The 18,973-nt window shown below is 43.4% G+C and overlaps 1 protein-coding gene across 1 annotated transcript in view; it reads left to right on the top strand.

Moving 5' to 3' along the window:
• rnls (renalase, FAD-dependent amine oxidase) overlaps nucleotides 1-18,961 on the top strand; it is a 28,015-nt gene extending 9,054 nt beyond the window's left edge. The window contains exons 5-7 of the mRNA XM_028960161.1: nucleotides 8,611-8,791; nucleotides 11,734-11,899; nucleotides 18,270-18,961. Coding sequence (XP_028815994.1) covers nucleotides 8,611-8,791; nucleotides 11,734-11,899; nucleotides 18,270-18,422 — 500 coding nt within the window. The 3' untranslated portion in view covers nucleotides 18,423-18,961. The remainder of the gene's footprint in view (nucleotides 1-8,610; nucleotides 8,792-11,733; nucleotides 11,900-18,269) is intronic.
• Nucleotides 18,962-18,973: the final 12 nt, after the last annotated feature.

The following is an 18,973-nucleotide window of genomic DNA, read 5'->3' as shown; positions in this document are numbered from 1 at the left end:
TAATAAGACATGCTGGGAGGCGAATGAAAGTAAATAAGAGAATCAGTCCTTTGACAGCATCCAGCCTGCAGACGTCGTGGCTTGTAGCAGTTTTGGGTTAAAGGATGAAGCTGTGTCCGCTTGCAGGAAATCCGGATAAAACGGTTCTCATTTGCAAATGTGGCCATGGAATAAAGAAACCCATGAAAAACTGGTAGGAGGATGTTAAGAGTCATTGTTTTTACAGTCAGAACTGTAAAAATCCATAATGAACTTCAGACATAATTAGCAGAAGGCCAATAAGGAGCAGTAAGAGATGCTGGTTAAAAAAATGTATAGAGGACAATAATAATAAAGCTCACTCAGTCACTCACAAACCGCTTATTCCTAATCAGGGTCGAGGCTTTCAGTGACACTGGGCGTAGGACAGGCACAACAAGTTGAAAACGTGAAAGTGATTATCATTGTGATGCACAGCGCATCACACGGTGACATGACGAAACGTGTCCTCTGCTTTTAAACCATCACCCTTGGTGAGCAGTGGGCAGCCATGACAGGCGCCTGGGGAGCAGCTTTGGGATTCGACTGGCAACTTTCCGATTACGGCTCCGTCGCCTTACCGGCTAGGCCACGGCTGCCCCAGCACTGTCTATACATCATTTACATTTACAGCATTTATCAGACTCCCTTATGCAGAGTGACTTGCAATCAGTAGTTACAGGGACAGTCCCCCTGGAGACACTCAGGGTTAAGTGTCTTGCTCAGTGACACAATGGTAGTAAGTGGGATTTGAACCTGGGTCTTCTGGTCCATAGGCGAGTGTGTTCACTAGGCTACTACCACCCACATCATGTGTTGTCTTTGATATTATCTTTTAGATTCTTGGGAAAAAGTATACATTTAAGAAGGTCTCTTCGTTTCCTTGTTTCGTATGATGGAGGTGGATACATTTCTGGTGAAATTCTAACGGGATTATGTTCGAACCCGGTTCCATTGTCGAGTTAGAATGTTGAAGTCGCTGATGTCAGCCAACATACCAGGATCGTGCTTATTTGAAAAAAAATAAGCTGGTCGCTTACACGGTGCCACCAAAACCTCAGAAAGATGTTAAAGCAGCTATTGCCACAGACCACCTCCTCTCCATGGCTCAAAATAGCTTCTCTGACCTGACGTCAGCACCGAAGCCCCTCAGGTCGCTGCCCTAAATATCTCTGTTTGGTACCGAATTAAACACAGGCCGTCTCAGAAATAAACCCCACGGTTGTGCTCCGTTTACCCAGAAAATATTTCAGCTGACATCAGAGCAAGGCTCCGGCTCCTCTTCCCTCGCGGCCTCACAACGGCCGCCGTTATGTTGGGCAGGAGCTCCTGAAAGAAATCCCGCAGCAGCGCTGCCTCCGGAAGCGAGTGGGTCGGGGAGGTTTCTGCTTCTCTTTTCTTCATTCACAGAACTGAGCCAACACGTCTTTCTCCCTATCAGCCCGAGTGGGACCGAGTGGGTAGGTGTGCTCGAGCGCCGAATGTGACTTTTTTAGGCTCGCAGGTTCTTTTTGTGCCGTTCAGACGTTGCAGAATGATTTGACTTTTCTTGAATAAATCAGTGACTGTATTGCAATGAAATTGCAAACTGCCAACAAGTGGGTCAGTCCATGACTTGTGTTATTCATGTTGCGTGATTGCGTAAAACACAATCACGGTTAAGGAAGCAGCCCCGTAATCAGAAGGTTACCGGTTCGAATCCCGATCCGCCAAGGTGCCACTGAGGTGCCACTGAGCAAAGCACCGTCCCCACACACTGCTCCCCGGGCGCCTGTCATGGCTGCCCACTGCTCACTCAGGGTGATGGGTTAAATGCAGAGGACAAATTTCACTGTGTGCACCATGTGCTGTGCTGCTGTGTATCACATGTGACAATCACTTCACTTTAAAAACTTTAAATTTAAATGAATCCAGTCCAGGGTTGGACATTAATGTGGGCTTGTCCCTATGAAATAGGGACAGCAGGTAAATGTACAATGGAGGTCATCGTTTAATTTTCATAATTTACTTTTTTTTTTTTTTTTTTTTTTTTTTTTAGATGTATTGGAGTAAAACTGATTAGTCAGATAGGTAGCAGAATATGAACTGTTTAAATTAAAAACCGTTCGTATGCTTTAGATTCACTGCAACTTTTAAGACCAAAATGCTGCAGGTTCACGACACAAGCTCCTGATTCCTGGTAAATCCACCCCTTGTAAGGCACACGCACTTTTGAACAGGATGTGGGTCAACGTCTCCGACCTGAGTTGCTCTGAGTCAGTCACTGCAGTCCACTTACCATTTTTCAGAATGCGTGGGACCCAGACGCCGTTTGCAGGATGCACGGTGCACCGGGACGAAGATTTGGGTCAGAGGGTTCAGGGGTTAGGGTTAGGCTGGAGGCTGAGCTTTGGTTACAGTTGTAGTTTTGGTTTGTGCTTATTGGTAGATCTGCAGCGGATGGCGAAACTGCCCCCTGCAACACCGCATGCTTCACCTTTCTCTATAAATATTTCACTTATTGTTGGACGCAGTTCACGTACAAGTGCATTAAAGGTTAGCAAAACAACAGAACCCCCCTCCTTCACCCTGGCCAGGCTCCAGCAACCGCTCTGGTAAATATTAAATAAACCTTTCTTAGGCCTCGGACGGTGCACTCCGACTCCCCCTGTGGAAGGCTGCTGCTCCGGCCCCTGGGGACCCCTGCAAAGGCCAGAGCTCTCTGGGAACAATAAAGAATACATGGGAGTAGGCGACCTCCTACAGCTCTGTGATCTTGGGTCACAGCGGTCCTTTCAAAACAAAACTGCACCCACCTCACACGACAAGGACACGACCACTACCCGTCTAATCAACATGTGTGTTGGTGCTGAAATTATGTCATTATGTATATTCTGTTATAGATGGTGTTGTATCAACGCCTGCTTAAATATTGTTCACTATTTAAAAAAAAAAAAAAAACAACGAATGGTATGGCATACTCACATGGCACACATACTTCCAATATCTTTTCTGTTTTTGCTATTTCTTTTTTTATTATTTTTTAAACCATTAGTACGTTTAAGACATTTATTTATTTTTGAATAAATTAATAATAATAATTTAATAATTTAAATGGTACCTATGCACACTTACTGTGCACATTAGTTAAATTTGTGCATTGTGTCTTGGAATTTGTGCCATTGTGCTGAAGCTTATTGGGGCGTGTTTTTCTGGTGTGAGGTAGGATTGTTTGCAAAAGTCAGATTTACACAATGCCTGGTTTGGTAGCAGACGTGTTACCGATATGACTATAACAAAGACCCCGTTTGATCATTTCTGCGGTTGGCCCATGAGCAGATGGGGTACAAAGAGCAAAGAAAATGGAAGGAAATGGAGAAGGAAGAAGGGGACACAGGACCTCAGGGTTGCCAGATTGGGTGGTTTTGATTTAAATGTTTCAGGGAAAACATGTCATGTTGAGAAAAGTTACTGAGTAACATATTAAATAGCTGCTTAAGATAAATAGCTTTGCACATTTTTGGACTATTGTGGCTGAAACACTTATAAAATAAAAATTGATTGATTGATTAAGAACCTGGCAACACCTTTTTTGGACCACACCTGGGCATGTGACTAATTGGGTCTTTAAATCATCCATAATAAAGACGTAGTTTGTGGGTGCTGTCAATTATCTCTACAGGCTCCTCCCATTTTTAACTTTATTATTTATCCCCAAGCATGTTTGCTTTAGCCAGACACACACAAGTGTGCAAAAAAAATATAAATTGGGACGGAAGCAATGGTTGTCTTTGTTTTTACTGTGTAAAGTTATGTTGTTTAACCTGTCAGGTATATATTATGGGGCGTGTGGATGTGTCTGCACCCCAACATCCTGCATTTCATCACCACTGAACACCGCATCCATTTAACATTCCAGAGATACACAGCGGCACATTGTTACACGTGCACACACCACCTCGGGAATTAAAACCCCAGTGCACACATCCGTGTGGGTTTATTCAGAACTGTGGCCTATTTTAAGCCCCCCTCCTTTTTTTTTTTTTTTTGTCTTAAAAAAAATCATGCAGTTTCATCTCTGCGGATGTGTGTGTGTGTGTGTGTGTGTGTGTGTGTATGTATGTACGTGTGCTGCTCGACTCCTAGGACCTTCAAGCTCATAAATCCCATCCCAAGTCAGAGGCTTTACTTACCATCGCCTGCAGACACCTCTTTCCCCATCCCCCAAAATGCACACTGGTACGCTTACCCATATTCAGAACAGTTCTGTTCTGCAGGCCTGTCTGCGAAATCCTTTTTCTTTTCTGTTGACAGCTATTGGGATGCTCTTGTGTGTGTGTGTGTGTGTGTGTGTGTGTGTGTGTGTGTGTGTTTTTGCTGTAACAGTAGCGTCATGTTTATAGCGTCTGATGCAACGTGGAATAAAAGCGGGGCTTGCTGGGGGATCAGATCTCATCAGGAGCCGAATGTGTGAAACTCCCCATGTGTTATATCTCAATGACAACATCTCAATGACAACAATAAAATTAAAATACGGACGTTTGCATGTAAAGGTAGATCCTTTGATTTGTGAATTGTACGCATGTACACGCCATAAAACCATAAAAAAAGGACTTTAAAAGGAATCAGGCAATGCATTTCAATATGGAACCGTGAACCCCGCCTCCACTCGTTATGATCTACAGCTTGACAACACACACATATTCTCTAACTTCTTACATTTTGCTTGGTTTTCTACACAAAGAAGCTATTCTAGGGTGCTATCTATATTTGTGCGCACACACACACACACACACACACGTTCGCGTACGCCCGCTTTTGTGTGAGCGTTCCTCTGGAAGCGGCCCGTTGCTGCGAGAGATTCCTGTGCAACTGGGTTTCCTCTCGTGGAGCTGTATAAGTGCCCTTGGAGGAAGTCTGAAGGAAAGGAAGCTAAAGATAACAGAAGTGTGTAATGAAATCAAATCCCCTCAGACTGAGCCAAATGAGGAAGCGACACGGCAGCGCGCATGAGGAACTGGCGCAAAAAAAAAACGTGCTTTCCAGTTACCGTAACGCATCTCGATGGGTGCAGGTCCCCAACAAGGATCGGTAGTGGTGGGCAAAATTGCGTTATATGCTGGTGATGTCTGACTCCCGGAAAAGGGGCAGTTGTCTCACCGTCAGCTAATGCCCCAAATGTAATGCTAACAGTGCAGCGTGGTTTTGAGGAAGTAGCTCACAGGAAGTAGGTTTTTTATTTATATATATATATATATATATATATATATACCCGTCCAAACACTGAAACATACGTAAAGGCTCAACTCTTCAACTCTACTCTTCCCCCCCAAAAAAAAAAAAAAAAAAAAAGTTTGCAGTTCCTACTTTGTTCCTACTTTGGTGAAAAACCATGACTCGGTGGCCTGCCTGAGATCCTTGTTGGGAGCCTGAGAGAAACCACGTTGCCTGGTGCCACAGGGCAGAAGTGAAAGCTAACACCGTCCGAAGATTCAGTTCAAGGCCCCCGGGCCTTTATCGTCGTTGTCACCAGACAGCACTATTGTGGCCACGGTCCTCAGGACATGTCATACAAAATCAATGTGACTGACAGTTGAACGCGATAACTTTAGTTAAAAAAGGCGCTCTACTCGACCAGCAGTAAAACCTTTGGAAGTACCAACTCTATGAAGGCTTTTGAGATCTTAGCCTATGAAAACGGATTTGTTATGGTATGAAACAGATCCTTCTTTTCCTTCATGGCTGATTTCGGCGATGTTGTTGTCATCATAAGCAGCTTCATGAGACAATCATTAACATGAGTGACTGTAAAGCAAAAGTTCTCGACGTAGCCGAGACCCCAAGAGTGTGAAATGACATCATGGCAAAAATTGTCACGCTCTGAAGAGTTTGGTTTATTCCCATTTTTTACTACATAATGTTACTACAAAACACGCGTTATTTCGTGGTCTATTGTTCTTCATAAATGAGCCAGTGTCTAAACTTTCATTTGTGGGATGTTGCAGAATTGAGGGAAGAATTGAAACGTTAAAAGAGCATTTGTGGTCCGTTCATCTGATGGTTGTAAAGGTTGAGCCACAACCAGCCTCTACCAGGTGCTTGCCAGTCCCCACCATCTGACTAACAAATGGCTGCAGCCCCAATGATGTGGAACACGGACGGATCCAGATGTGGTCCGAAATTTGCCCGAACATTTTGATGACATTGCAAACAGTGCATTTCCTGTGGAGCTGGGGGAATTACCTAGTATTTCTGGATCGTTTCTTGACTTCTCTGTTGGAACCCCAAATTCGCTTATTTAATGCAGTTAATGTTCTTAAGGGGAAACTCCAAAAATCTTTAAAAGGTAAATTTATTGATTTATTATGGCTGTCAGACTTCCCATTCACTGCCATCAAACTGAATTGTGGGTCTGTTCCATTGCCTTTGCACTGTATGTGGAAAGTTAAAACTCTCTTAATGCATTTATGCATTATTAATATTTTCAGTTTTATTTATTTATAATAATAAACAACAGAGCATATACGAATTGTGTAACTCAAACTCTACTTCATGTTGAGATAATGATAATAATAATGATAACAGTAAGAACTTTTAAAATATTTACATTAACTGCACATAACAGGCTTATATTAACATACTAAATCCATCAGAATCATGAACTGTAACCCCATATTTGACTTTAGCCAGTGCGTCAATTCACTCCTCATGTTTCTTTTGTTTCACTCCACTGCCAATCCCATAATCCTCTGTGCAGGATTGTTTGTGATATATAAGGAAATGTATTCTAATTTAATACCATAAAACGTGTTGTTGATTGAGCAGCACGACATTAGCACATGCTGACGCCGCCACGTTCTGAGTGGAATTATCACAAATGCATTCGACCCTCACATAGCGCACCAACGGGACACTTCTACATGTCCATAATCTCACCCAGATGCCGCTGAATGACACAGAAAAATGATAAAAAGGAACGCATCCTGGGATAGACATGCGACCCCGCGACCTCTGCAGCCATTACGCCCACCCCCCCAACCCACCCATCCACCCACCCACCGTTCCCTCTGCTCCCCCAAGCTTTGCCGTGCACAACGCGTCGTCCTAAGTGAAAGAACATTCGGCTGCGTGCGCAGAATGCCATCGGAATTCCTGCAGTGGAACGGGAACGGGTGCGCGTGAGAGAAGGATCTGTTCGCTTTATGGGCCATAAAAAAAAAATCATTCAACCCCATTGAGGAACCTTGCATATTTTGTGGATTTGCATTTGAACGTCTGTCATGTTTCTATTATTCCCCACCCCGTGCCCATTTCTAGTCGTAATTGTCATTTCATGGTCTCAAATGGTCCGTGAAGTTCTAACGCCTTCAATTTAAGTCCAAATTCATGTTTTAGCGCCCCCTAATCTGCATTTTTAGATTCGACTTTGTGGAAATATGGATTTGAAGCCACACAGGCGACCCCTGACCTTTTGGTATACTGTGGCCGCGCGGGGCCAAGCTCGAGTCTCCCGAGCCAATAAACAACAGATGTTCCAGACAGGAAGCGCAGGCACCACAGCTTCAAAAAGAAACTTCAAACCTTCTAAATAAACCAAGTTGCAACATTCCTCCACACAAACTGTTCAAGATGGAAATGCACCACATGCATGTTCAACATCAGATTTCAAAAGGCCCTCGGTCGGCTCCCAGGCACAAAATGTGCTTCTGCGGCCCGCGCCGCTCCTCGGCTTTTGTTCTCTTCCTTTTGAAACGATACGAGGCTATTTAATGGGACACACGCTATTATTCTGACCACTTACATGGAACGTGGTGCAGTAATAGCCTGTTGAGATACAAGGCGAACCGAAGAGCTGCCGGAGTTGGCGCCCGGCGAAAAAATAACCCGGCCAAGAAGAGTAATAAGTTACCTTTCTTTACTTCACTGCTTTCGATGGCCGCACCCTGTAACCGAGTCGCACAACAAGCTTCTCTTAAATATGAATTCACTTTACTGGAATAATTTGCCAAGGAATCAACAATCAAACTTAAATTTTTTTTTTTTCAGATTTTTCCGTTAATAAATCGTTCTGGAAGTGTGGTGACCAGCTGCTGTAAAATTATTCCTGTTCCCTTATGTAAAAAGGTCTGCTGACGTTCTGAACTGTGTCACGCGTGTGTCACCTCTGTCATATGCAAGGTCGGTCTCACATTGATCCACATTAACACTGAGTCACTAGAGTTTAACTAAAAGTGGACAACGTTGAGACCAGTTCCATGGATATGTTGTTATACACAACTGCTCGGATCTTTGTTACTGTACATTTCTGTTGTGGTAAACATTAAAAAATGCCAGTCATGCATTAATAAAAAATACCCAAAAAACATTTAATCATCATCAGCATCATCATAGCAGAGAATCCCACTGTATATATAAAAATAAAAATTCTGATATCACAGGGCCGTTGATTCATGTAGAAATTATGAGTTTCCCACAGACAGAACATATCATCGTATACGTTTTTATTTGTTATATTCTTTGTTATTATATTGTTATAATAACTGGCTGAGGGCAGCAGTGTGGCATTCCTTCTCTGGTCTCAGCATTTGCTCAGATCCTCTCTTCCCTCCCCAGTGATGACTGGATGCCAGCGGCAGCAGCTGGAGGGGGTGTGCTACTCTTCGCGCTTCGCTCTGGGGCTCTTCTACAGCGCCGGCGCCGACGTCCCCGTTCCCTGGGCGGCCAAGTACGTCACGGAGAACTCCTGCATTCGCTTCATAGCCGTAGACAACAAGAAGCGCAGTTTGGGTCAGTCGTGCATCCATCTCTCTACCCCCGACACGATATTTACATTTACATTTACAATTAAGGCATTTGGCAGACGCCCCTTATCCAGAGCGACAACATGCTTCCATGTTACCATCTATGAAGTGATCAGTTCTGGTTCACTAGGACCCCAACTATGAATACAATCTTTTTATTCACTCTGTTGTAGATTCTATACTATACATACAAGAAGGTTACAAGTTAATCTAAATATTCTTTAAAGAGGAAGGTCTTGAGCTGTCGTTTGAAGGTGCTCAGTGACTGAGCTGTTCTGACCTTGAGGGGAAGTTCATTCCACCACCGAGGGGCCAAGACAGAGAAGAGTCTTGATGAATGTTTTCCTTTTACCGTCAGTGATAGAGGGACCAGGCGAGCAGTACCGGAGGCTCGGAGTATACGAGGTGCAGTGCGAGGTGTAATAAGGGCTGTGAGGTAGGATGGTGCTGCTCCATGTTTGGCTTTGTAGGCCAGCATCAGTATTTTGAACCTGATGCGTGCAGCTACTGGGAGCCAGTGGAGGGAACGTAGCAGAGGGGTGGTGTGGGAGATATCAGTATCAGTCGTGCCGCTGCATTTTGTATTAGTTGTAGAGGTCGGATGGTACATAGTGGTAGACCAGCTAGAAGGGAGTTACAGTAGTCCAGTCGTGAGATTACTAAGGACTGAACCAGTAGTTGGGTGGCCTGGGTTGACAGATAGGGGTGGATTCTTCTGATATTGTAGAGAAGGAATCTACATGAGCGGGAAAGACTGCTGATGTGAGTCGAGAAGGAGAGTTGGTTGTCTATTGTTACTCCAAGGTTGCGGGCTGTTGTAGAAGGAGAGAGCTGTGAGTTGTCCAGGTAAATAGCAAGATCCTGGTGTGGTGAAGAATCTACTGGAATGAAAATATTTCTTCCTTTATCTTGCGGTTTTATTTGTTGTTAAATTGAAATGGAATGAAATGAACCTGCATGTGTTTATGGATATGAGCGAGGTAGAAACTGACTGGTCTGCCGTGGTGGAGATCGGCCTACTTCGGCCTCGTGTAAAAAGTCGGGAAGAAAAGAACCACGCACACATACCTCCAGACGTCTACCAGCCAAGCATAATCTGCAGCGTGACCTGTCAGGACGCGCTGTGTGTTTTTGTGCAGAATTCCCTCCAAAATGTCATAACATGAACATGATTCCTTCATGCGCTGAACCGTGTGACCTGCTGCTGCCCTTCTGAATAATGGGTGACTCAGTGCGGCAACGTGCCAAACATCTACCCACACACAGCACACAGGACAGGTTTTTATTTTTTAGTTCCCTCGCTCTCTTTCAACCTCTTTCGCTTTCTGTCTCAACCGCATTCTACGTTCTTCCTTGCTTGTTCTGTCTCGTTTCCTCACTTTCTCCATCCACTATCTCTTTTCCTCATTTTGGATCTGTCTCTTGTGGGCGTTTCCTCCCCCTCCCGCTCTCCACTCTTCTCCCGGCCCTCACTTGTCCGCATTTTCTCCTTTCCCCTCTCATTTTTCATCCTTCCTTGAAATTTTTCCCCCCTTCTCTTAACCTGGGCTGCTCCTTCACTCCCACCCCGTCTCCCTCTTTACATCTCAATCCATTCCCCTCCGGAACATGTTCGAAATTCTGTTTTGCAGAGGGCCCGTTTGTCTTATGACCATGACCCAGCCAGCGAATCCTCATCCCTCCAGCTTCTGTAGCGCCTGCCTTTCCTACAGATGATATTATATTAGTATTATTGATTTATATTAAGAAATTCATCTTGCATGGTTGCCTAATTTGTAATGTGCTTTTTTTATTGTGAATTAAAGTCAAATAACTGTTCATCATTAAGAAGATATTGGCATATAAGGCTATTTAAATATTCACAATAAATAAATAAATAAAATTCCCAGCTAGTGAATTAAATAGGGGTCTCAGACAATGTAAAATTTGTTACTAATTAATTTTGATGAATCGTGATCAAGTCTTAATACTTAATTCCATTACAGAAACAAGTGTGGTAAGGCTGTAAAATTGTCATATCAGCAAATCAAGCCCATCCCAGGACACTAGGTGGAGGGCGGGGCCACAGCACACTCCACGGCGCATAGACATACCATTCACTCACACACACCACACACATAAGGTCCAAGTTGGGATTCAAACTCTCAACCTTGGATGTGTGAGGCCTCCAGTTTTAATATTGTGCTAAAAATTTTTTTTTTTGCTTCACTATCTGTCTCTTGTCCTTTAGTCAAGTTGTCAATTAGTGGACTTCATGATAGGTGTCAGTGTTATGAAATATTATAATATCACTTTTAGAGAATATTGCCCGGCTTTTGTGGTCGAGAATGAACGTGTTGTTTATTACATAAAATACTCAGGTCCCCAAAATGTACAAAGGATGCAGTCCTACAGACACAATTAACTGTTCTGGTACGTGAGCTTGACAGAAACATTTGCCTTGCAAATAAACTTCAGCCTGATGGGGGGCAATGGTGTGCTCTTGATGACTTGCACCGTCTCTATTAGATGTTAAACATGCTATGAAATCAAACTTTTCTTGACAAAGATGAACTTTACTTACCCTTTCAGAATGGCCCCTCCATGCCCTCTCTGGGTTTTTGTGGAAAGATATCACATGTCTTGACATTTGAAACCTCCATGTGGAATAATATAATACGTATATGACTATTTAATAAGAATCGTATCTTTCACGTGCCACACCTCTCCTCATGAACCTTTGACCCTTGTGATCACCTCTCGATTGTGTTCACCAGTGTTGACATGTATACATTCCTGCCTTTTGTGCTTTTGATACCTTTTCTCTACCTTTGTTGAGCGAAGGTGAACATAAGTTGATTTTTTTATTATTATTATTTTGGATGTACATAACAGCACAACAGTCTTAATGTGTACTTTAACATCTTTTTTTTTTCCTCTTGTTTTTGTCATAAAGAGCCATCAAGCTGCAGCCCTTCTGTTGTTCCGTTCCTTTCGGCCTGGAGCACCTTGAGGAGCCGGTGGAGGCCGTGCAACCTGTGATCATGCAGGAGCTTGAGAAGGTGCTGCCCGGGCTCCCTTCACCAGCCAGTGTCAAGTGCCAGAAGTGGAGATATTCCCAGGTATTTCAAATGAAAAAAGGAAAAACTTTGTTCTTCATACTTACTTTTATAGAGCCCTGGAAGATGTTAGTAGTGAGAACAGAAGGATGTTTCTTTTGTACCTCCTGGTAGGAAGAGGCTTAAGAACCTGCATTCATTTTTAATGAGCCAGTGCCAGACTTAGGAACCAGGGTGGCAGGCTTTGAGCAGATACCTGCTGATTTGTATTTATCACATCAGCAGCCTGGCTTAGCGGACTTCATTGTCTCAATGAAGTGTGTTACATAAAAAAAAAGACTTATTTAGGCTGCATATACTCCACTAATTCAGGAAAATGAACTACACGCGTACAAATATGACTTATTGTGTCTTTGATCAGCAAAATTAACACATAAGGCACTATTTTTTAACATGGGGGCTAAGTTAGTGCTGGCTTATTTGTTGGTGTAAGGTCAAAGGATTTACTTAAATAAATATATTAGGCAAGAAACAAACACACTATTTAATGATGTTTGTGCAAGTGACATATTTGCGGAGCTTGTGGCATATTGAGGAGAAATTAGGATAACCAGATTTGAGCTTCTGAAAAAGAAGACACCTTAGCACAAGTGGGAAAATTTTGCGAAAATTCCACTTGCGCAATGAGGGGTGGGGTGGATAGGTTGGGAGTGCTACCAATACTTCGTGCAATACTAGTGCAAGTGGCCGACTGTGTTGCCAGATGATTTAGCACGGATTTGCATGGCGGAGTTGCAGTTACGGAAGACGCAAAAGAGTAAGCATACACAACATTGCCATCAGACTTACAGAACTAAATGGAAAAAGACCCCAGTTTTCCAGGGTGGTTAAAGCCTGTAGTCGCACTAACAGTAAAGCTTTCTGTTGCGGTTGCAACGTGCAAATGATATTCTGGGCTGTTCTGAGTAGCTACCCATTCTGGACTCCACACAGGTAGAAGCACTGTTCAATAGGTAAAAGTTGCATTATACACTACAACATGCACAGTCTATGATGGTGTGTGTTCTAAAAGCAGATTATCTGAGCAACATCAGAATGGAAATTGTAGTTAGTTATGCCTTTATTATCATTGCACCGAAGCAGGATGCTGCATATACAACGAAATTTCTCAAAATATGATAATTTCATGCTGCTGGTATGATACTTCAATATTTAGGATCTGGCAACACTGGTGGCCAAGAAAGCTATGCAGTAGCACGAATGGAAGTGAATCTGTATATGCCACGGTTTGACTAATGTTTAGGCATTTTAAAAACCCAGACAATTCTATAACGCAATTTAAAACGCTAGTTGTGCTGCATTTAGCACCAGTTCGAAAATAGACCTTAATAGAGCGTCAGATAAGCACTGATGCCAACTTTTCTTTCCCAACTTTAATGTAGCCTACTGTCAGGGGGGCAGCAGAGTGCACTTGGGGTTTGAACCTGTGACTTTGTGATCTTCTGTTTCATAGGCAAGTGTGGTAAATACCACCCTATAACATGTTTAACTGAATTGTTCTGGTTAGGTACAATACAGTACATCATAAAAACCTGGCATTTTAACAGGGGTGAGTAGACGTTTATTTTATCCACTATAAATTAAGAGATGGTCTATTGTTATTTAATAAGTTATGCAGGAACATTTTTTATTAAACATATTTAGAACTCTACTAATTAAACCATGTAAATGAATGGCTGTGGAACAATATTATGTTGTACTAGGTGCTTATACTACCTCTCTGTCCACCCCCCCCTCTGACACACACTCACACACACACTACCCTCTCTGACATGCTGCATTAGTTCTCAGCTCATGAGGTCAGGGGTTACAGAACATCTGTGTGGGGGCCGCAGTGCTTTGTGAGTGGCAGGGATTGGGCCAAGGCCTGACTGTGCACTGGATGGGAGGGACCAGAGTGAAATGCTCTCGCCAACACAGTATTTTATACACACACACACTGACACTTGGGCAGGGAGTGGGAGCTGCTTTGTAGGAATAATTTTAACTGCGTTTTAACCAGCAGTGTGATCCTTTTGTTTGGCTCATTGTCCATTTTCTGTTATAAATCAGCCTCTCAGACGTGTGGGTTTACACCAAAACATAAAGGGCTCTTTGCAGGGCAAATTAAAAATGATGTGCATCTCCACCAATGTGAATATCTTCATTTGTTCAATTAAAAAAGGTGAACCTTCATACAGCGCATCTGGAAAGTATTCACAGCGCATCACTTTTTTCACATTTAGTTATGTTGCAGCCTTATTCCCAATTTTTTATTAAGACTTCTACACTGCATAATGGTTACTTGAGTAAAGGTCACTGAGAAAGCACATGTACATAAGTATTCAAGCCTTTGCCATGAAGCTCAATTGAGATCAGGTGCCTCCTGTTTCCTCTGATCATCCTTGAGATGTTTCTGCAGCTTATTGGAGTCAACCTGTGGAAAAAACAGGACCTGAATGGACCTGATTCTGAAAGGCACATGCCTGTCTATATAAGGTCCCACAGTTGACAGTTCATGTCAGAGTGCAAACCAAGCATGAAGTCTGTATTTATCTGTAGACCAAATCTGGAGAAGATTACAGAACATGTCCCAATGAGCACAGTGGCCTCCATCATCCATGGAAGAAGTTCAAAACCACCAGGACCCTTCCTAGAGCCGCTTGGCCACCTAAACTGAGCAATCAGGGAAGAAATGCCTTATTTAGGGAGGTGACCAAGAACCCGATGGTCACTCTGTCAGAGTTCCAGAGGTCCTCTGTGGATAGAGAAAAACCTTCAAGTGCCAAAAGGCACCTGAAGGACTCTCCGACCATAAGAAACAAAATTCTCTGGTCTGACGAGACAAAGATTGAACTCTTAGGTATGAATGCCAGGCATCACATTTGGAGGAAACCAGGCCAATACCATCCCTACAGTGAAGCACGGTGGTGGCAACATTCTGTGGGGATGTTTTTCAGCTGCGAGAACTGGGAAACTACTCACGATAGAGGGAAAGGTGACTGCAGCAATGCACAGAGACATCCTGGATGAAAACCTGCTCCAGAGCGCTCTTGACCTCATCTTTCAGCAAGATAACAACCCTGTATGTGCCAAATTTATTATACAGAAATCTTGCTGCACAGTGTCTCAAATTAATTAAAATACAGAATATAGGAATACAGATACTTTTTTCAAAACATTCATTTATCCTCATTTAATACCTGGTTTGGGTTAGGGGTTAACTTTTATGAATGACCTTCTGTCCACAATTTTCACATTTCTCTTGTGATACACTTGTAGATACTAATAGTTCAGGCTAAATTGTAAGAGACAATCTATACTGTGCATGCTGCTGCGAAGAGGCCCATCATTGCGTGCTTAAACCAAGGTCCTACCTTTATCCATTAACCTTTACTTCCGCCTTATGCATTTTAGTTCTAACTAATGTCTCATATTCCTGCATAAACTGGCGACCCTAAAATGATCTACAGCCAGAGCTTCAAACACGAGATAAATGTTGTACCCGTGCTGTAAAAGTGTGTTGCTCTATGTGAAAAATGGGATATACATACAGGGTCAGGACTGCTAGTATCAACTCACCACTCAGCTAAAGCAAACAATTTGTTCTTGGCCACATTTCACTAAGAACGTTCATCAATTGATTTACGCAGTGATTACAGAGATACAAGAGGGGGGAAGACGTGGGGTGGAGTGGGCCAGAGTGGGTGGGGGGGATATGGGGAAGATTAGGGAGGGAAATGATGACAGTGCGGCATCTCTAACTGTGCCTATTAAAAGCTGGAGGAAATGAATACTATTTCCTTAGCCTCGTTTTGCTTTATTGATGTTTATCTGCGGGGCTCTTGGGCCTGCAGAACGGCCTGAAATGGGCCAGGCATGAGCGTGGAATGTGTTTACCCAGAGAAGTCATTAACACGCTTCATTTTTCAGTCTCGTATTTAAACATTTCTCGGGAAGCGGGGGGCGGGGTCGTACACGGAGCTGTAGAATTATATTCAGCAGCTTGCATGTCTCATTCTCGATCCTGATAAAACTGGTGTCAAATAAACCCAACTGGACCGAAAACGTCAGCAGACATAATACAACTTACTATACAGTCCCTTCTGACAGTAGGTTTTTGGGATTGCATATTAGATTGGGATTATACTCAACGGCAGACGCAGTGGTGACTGACCCACAATTGAAGTGTTGCAGTTTCAAATCCCGAGCTTCCAAGCTGCCACTGGGCGCCTTTCATGGCTGTGATTTGCTGCATTTCACACATTTGGCGTCTCTCACCCACCTTAGATTAGACAATGGGGGTGGCTTTCCAACCGTCTTGAAACAGTTTGTGTGTTGAATAGTTGTTGGCTGGTTTTCCGTCCTTCCTATTAATGACCATCTCATTAAGTGCAGTCACTGCCACTTAAAGCTCCTGTAAGATTTCATTCACTGATCAGTTCGCAACTTCAATAAAGATTCCATGATTTGGATGAGAGGGCAGTCAAACCAATACAACATTTAAAAACCAGAGGTATTCTGGTTATCCAGTGACAAGAAATGCAAATGTTCTGAAATTTCTTTCAAATTGTGTGTACTGAATTAGAATCTTTACAGCTATTGCCACTTCTTTATTTCTTAACAAATAGGCCACACAAAATATTTATGCACATTTAGGAAATTTACCATGTGACCTGGACAACGCAGCAGTGGTCTACTGTCCTGTTCACTGATGAGTGTCATGTCAGCGTTGCTGGAGAAGGTGAAGAGCGATACGCTGAGATCAACATGGTCCCCAGTGTTTGCTTTGGTGGAGGAGGTGCAACAGTCTGGGCATCACCAGTCAGTCAAAACAGATTTGGTTATTGTACATGGCTCAGTCACTGCACGTTCTTACCTCAGAGACATCATAGAAGCGATCATCACCCCCAATTCCACCAGCACACCCCCAACTTTCTGTTCATGGATGATAATGCTCCACCACATCGTGACGGAATTGTCACAGCTCAACTTCAGGAAGTTGGAGTGCCCTCATATGGTACGGCCATCAATGTCCCCTGACCTGAACCCCATAGAGCACGTCTGGGACCAGTTGAAACAGAGACTGAATGATCGTACCCCACCCCCATGTGACCTGGCAGAACTGCATGTAGCACTTGTGGAAGAGTGGAACGCATTGCCTCAGAACAACATCATGAGGCCCAGTGAGGAGTATAAGACGTCACTGTCAAGCTGTCATTGTGGCAAATGGTGGAAACACCCGCTACTGACATTGTCAATTTTTGTTAATTGGGGCTATCCCTGTTATAGTCAAAATGTTTGGGGTAATAAATATTAAACTAATGAAAAGGGTGTTTCTTCTCATACATTAAAGTGAAGTAAAGTAAAGTGAAGTGATTGTCACATGTGATACACAGCAGCACAGCACATGATGCACACAGTGAAATTTGTCCTCTGCATTTAACCCATCACCCTGAGTGAGCAGTGGGCAGCCATGGCAGGCACCCGGGGAGCAGTGTGTGGGGACAGTGCTTTGCTCAGTGGAACCTCAGTGGCACCTTGGCAGATCAGGATTCGAACCGGCAACCTTCTGATTACAGGGCCGCTTCCTTAACTGCTAGGCCACCACTGCCACCACTGGCCACCTATTAGTAATTTTAAAGAGAACTGTTACTTATTTAATTAAATTTCAGAGCAAATAGGAAAAGCACTCATGTAAATAATAATATCCCTGTCAAGATCTGGTCCAGAAGGGTTTCATGTTGGTTCTATGCTATTTCCTGATTGTCCTCACCTTTTTTTTCACACATTTTCAACTGATGATATGATAATGGATTATTAATATTAAGTACACCCTTTCAACGATCAATTAACTTCTATGGAACATTTAACACTGGGACTGAAACACATTTTTAATATTCAAAATAAAATGTTCATCTTCGTTTTAGTTATCATGCATTGAATTGATTTATTGTTTTTTGGGACAGACACAGGGCTATGAAATTACACATGTAATAAACAAAAGAAAAAAAAATAGCAAACATGACAAATCTTTGCATCTCTCCAAATCAGGGAGCTTAAGAATTGAATGTTCAGGTTATTTGGTTTACCTCTTTTGTGACTACATGCAATGAAAAATGATCTTGCATGATCTGTGCACCTTTTATTGTTACAAGTCCATAAGGCCCACTGGGAATTGGATCACACTCGTTGATCATTTTTAAAAAGTGGGTCAGCGGAATGGACCGCCGCGCCGAGACACCGCGAACCGGCGCATGGCGAACGTCGACGGAAAAGGCTGCCATCGTACGAGCAGCAGTAAAAAAAAGGGCTTCACCCCGCACACACACCGAGGCATCCATTTTCTGGCCACCGCCGCGCTAATTCCCTGCTGCTGTGTTTTTGTTATTAGGTGACGAGGTCGGTGCCCGACTGCCCGGGGCAGATGACGCTGCTGGCGCGGCCCCTGCTCGCGTGCGGGGGCGACGGCTTCACGCACTCGAATTTTGACGGCTGCGTGGAGTCTGCCCTGAAGCTCGCCGAGGTTGTGAAGTCTTCCCTTTGAGAGGGGAGGATGGTGGATTTTTCTTCTGCTTTTTTCGGAGGAGGGGGTGAGGGGTACGGGGATGCCAGTAACGATTCCAGAGAAGCTCCACCCTGTCATGCAGACAAATTTGTTACGGCCGGTGGTGGTTTCCAGCTGACACTGAGCCCTGGCACTTTAGTACAGTGCTCTGAAAACACTCATTTATAGACCTTGGAAAGTATGAATAGTTTGTCCGTTGCCAAAAATGCTTCATCTTCTGTTTTACACTTGAACAGTTGTCCTTAAAAATAGCACTTTCAGTTCATTATAACCCTTTAACAAATAGCTATTTAATTTAACCGCGCAAGAACCCCGAGTGGACGTTCGCTGCATAAATGTCTGAACACATCGGTTGACTTATGGGTGACATTCAGCCAAACACACAGTAAAAAGACTCGATTTCAGCTCCGTTCTCTGAACCGCTGTAAAAGCCCGAGTGGCTCTTGGCCCTTGTACTTGTGTGCTACATAACGCGTGTGACATTTCACATCTGAATAAACACAAATTGAAACGTGAAATGATCTGTGTTG

Source organism: Denticeps clupeoides, chromosome 2 (genome assembly GCF_900700375.1).
Source record: "Denticeps clupeoides chromosome 2, fDenClu1.1, whole genome shotgun sequence".
Classification (NCBI taxonomy): Eukaryota; Metazoa; Chordata; class Actinopteri; order Clupeiformes; family Denticipitidae; genus Denticeps; species Denticeps clupeoides.
Note: the sequence above shows the minus strand (reverse complement) of the source record. Positions and strands in the feature narration are given on the sequence as shown.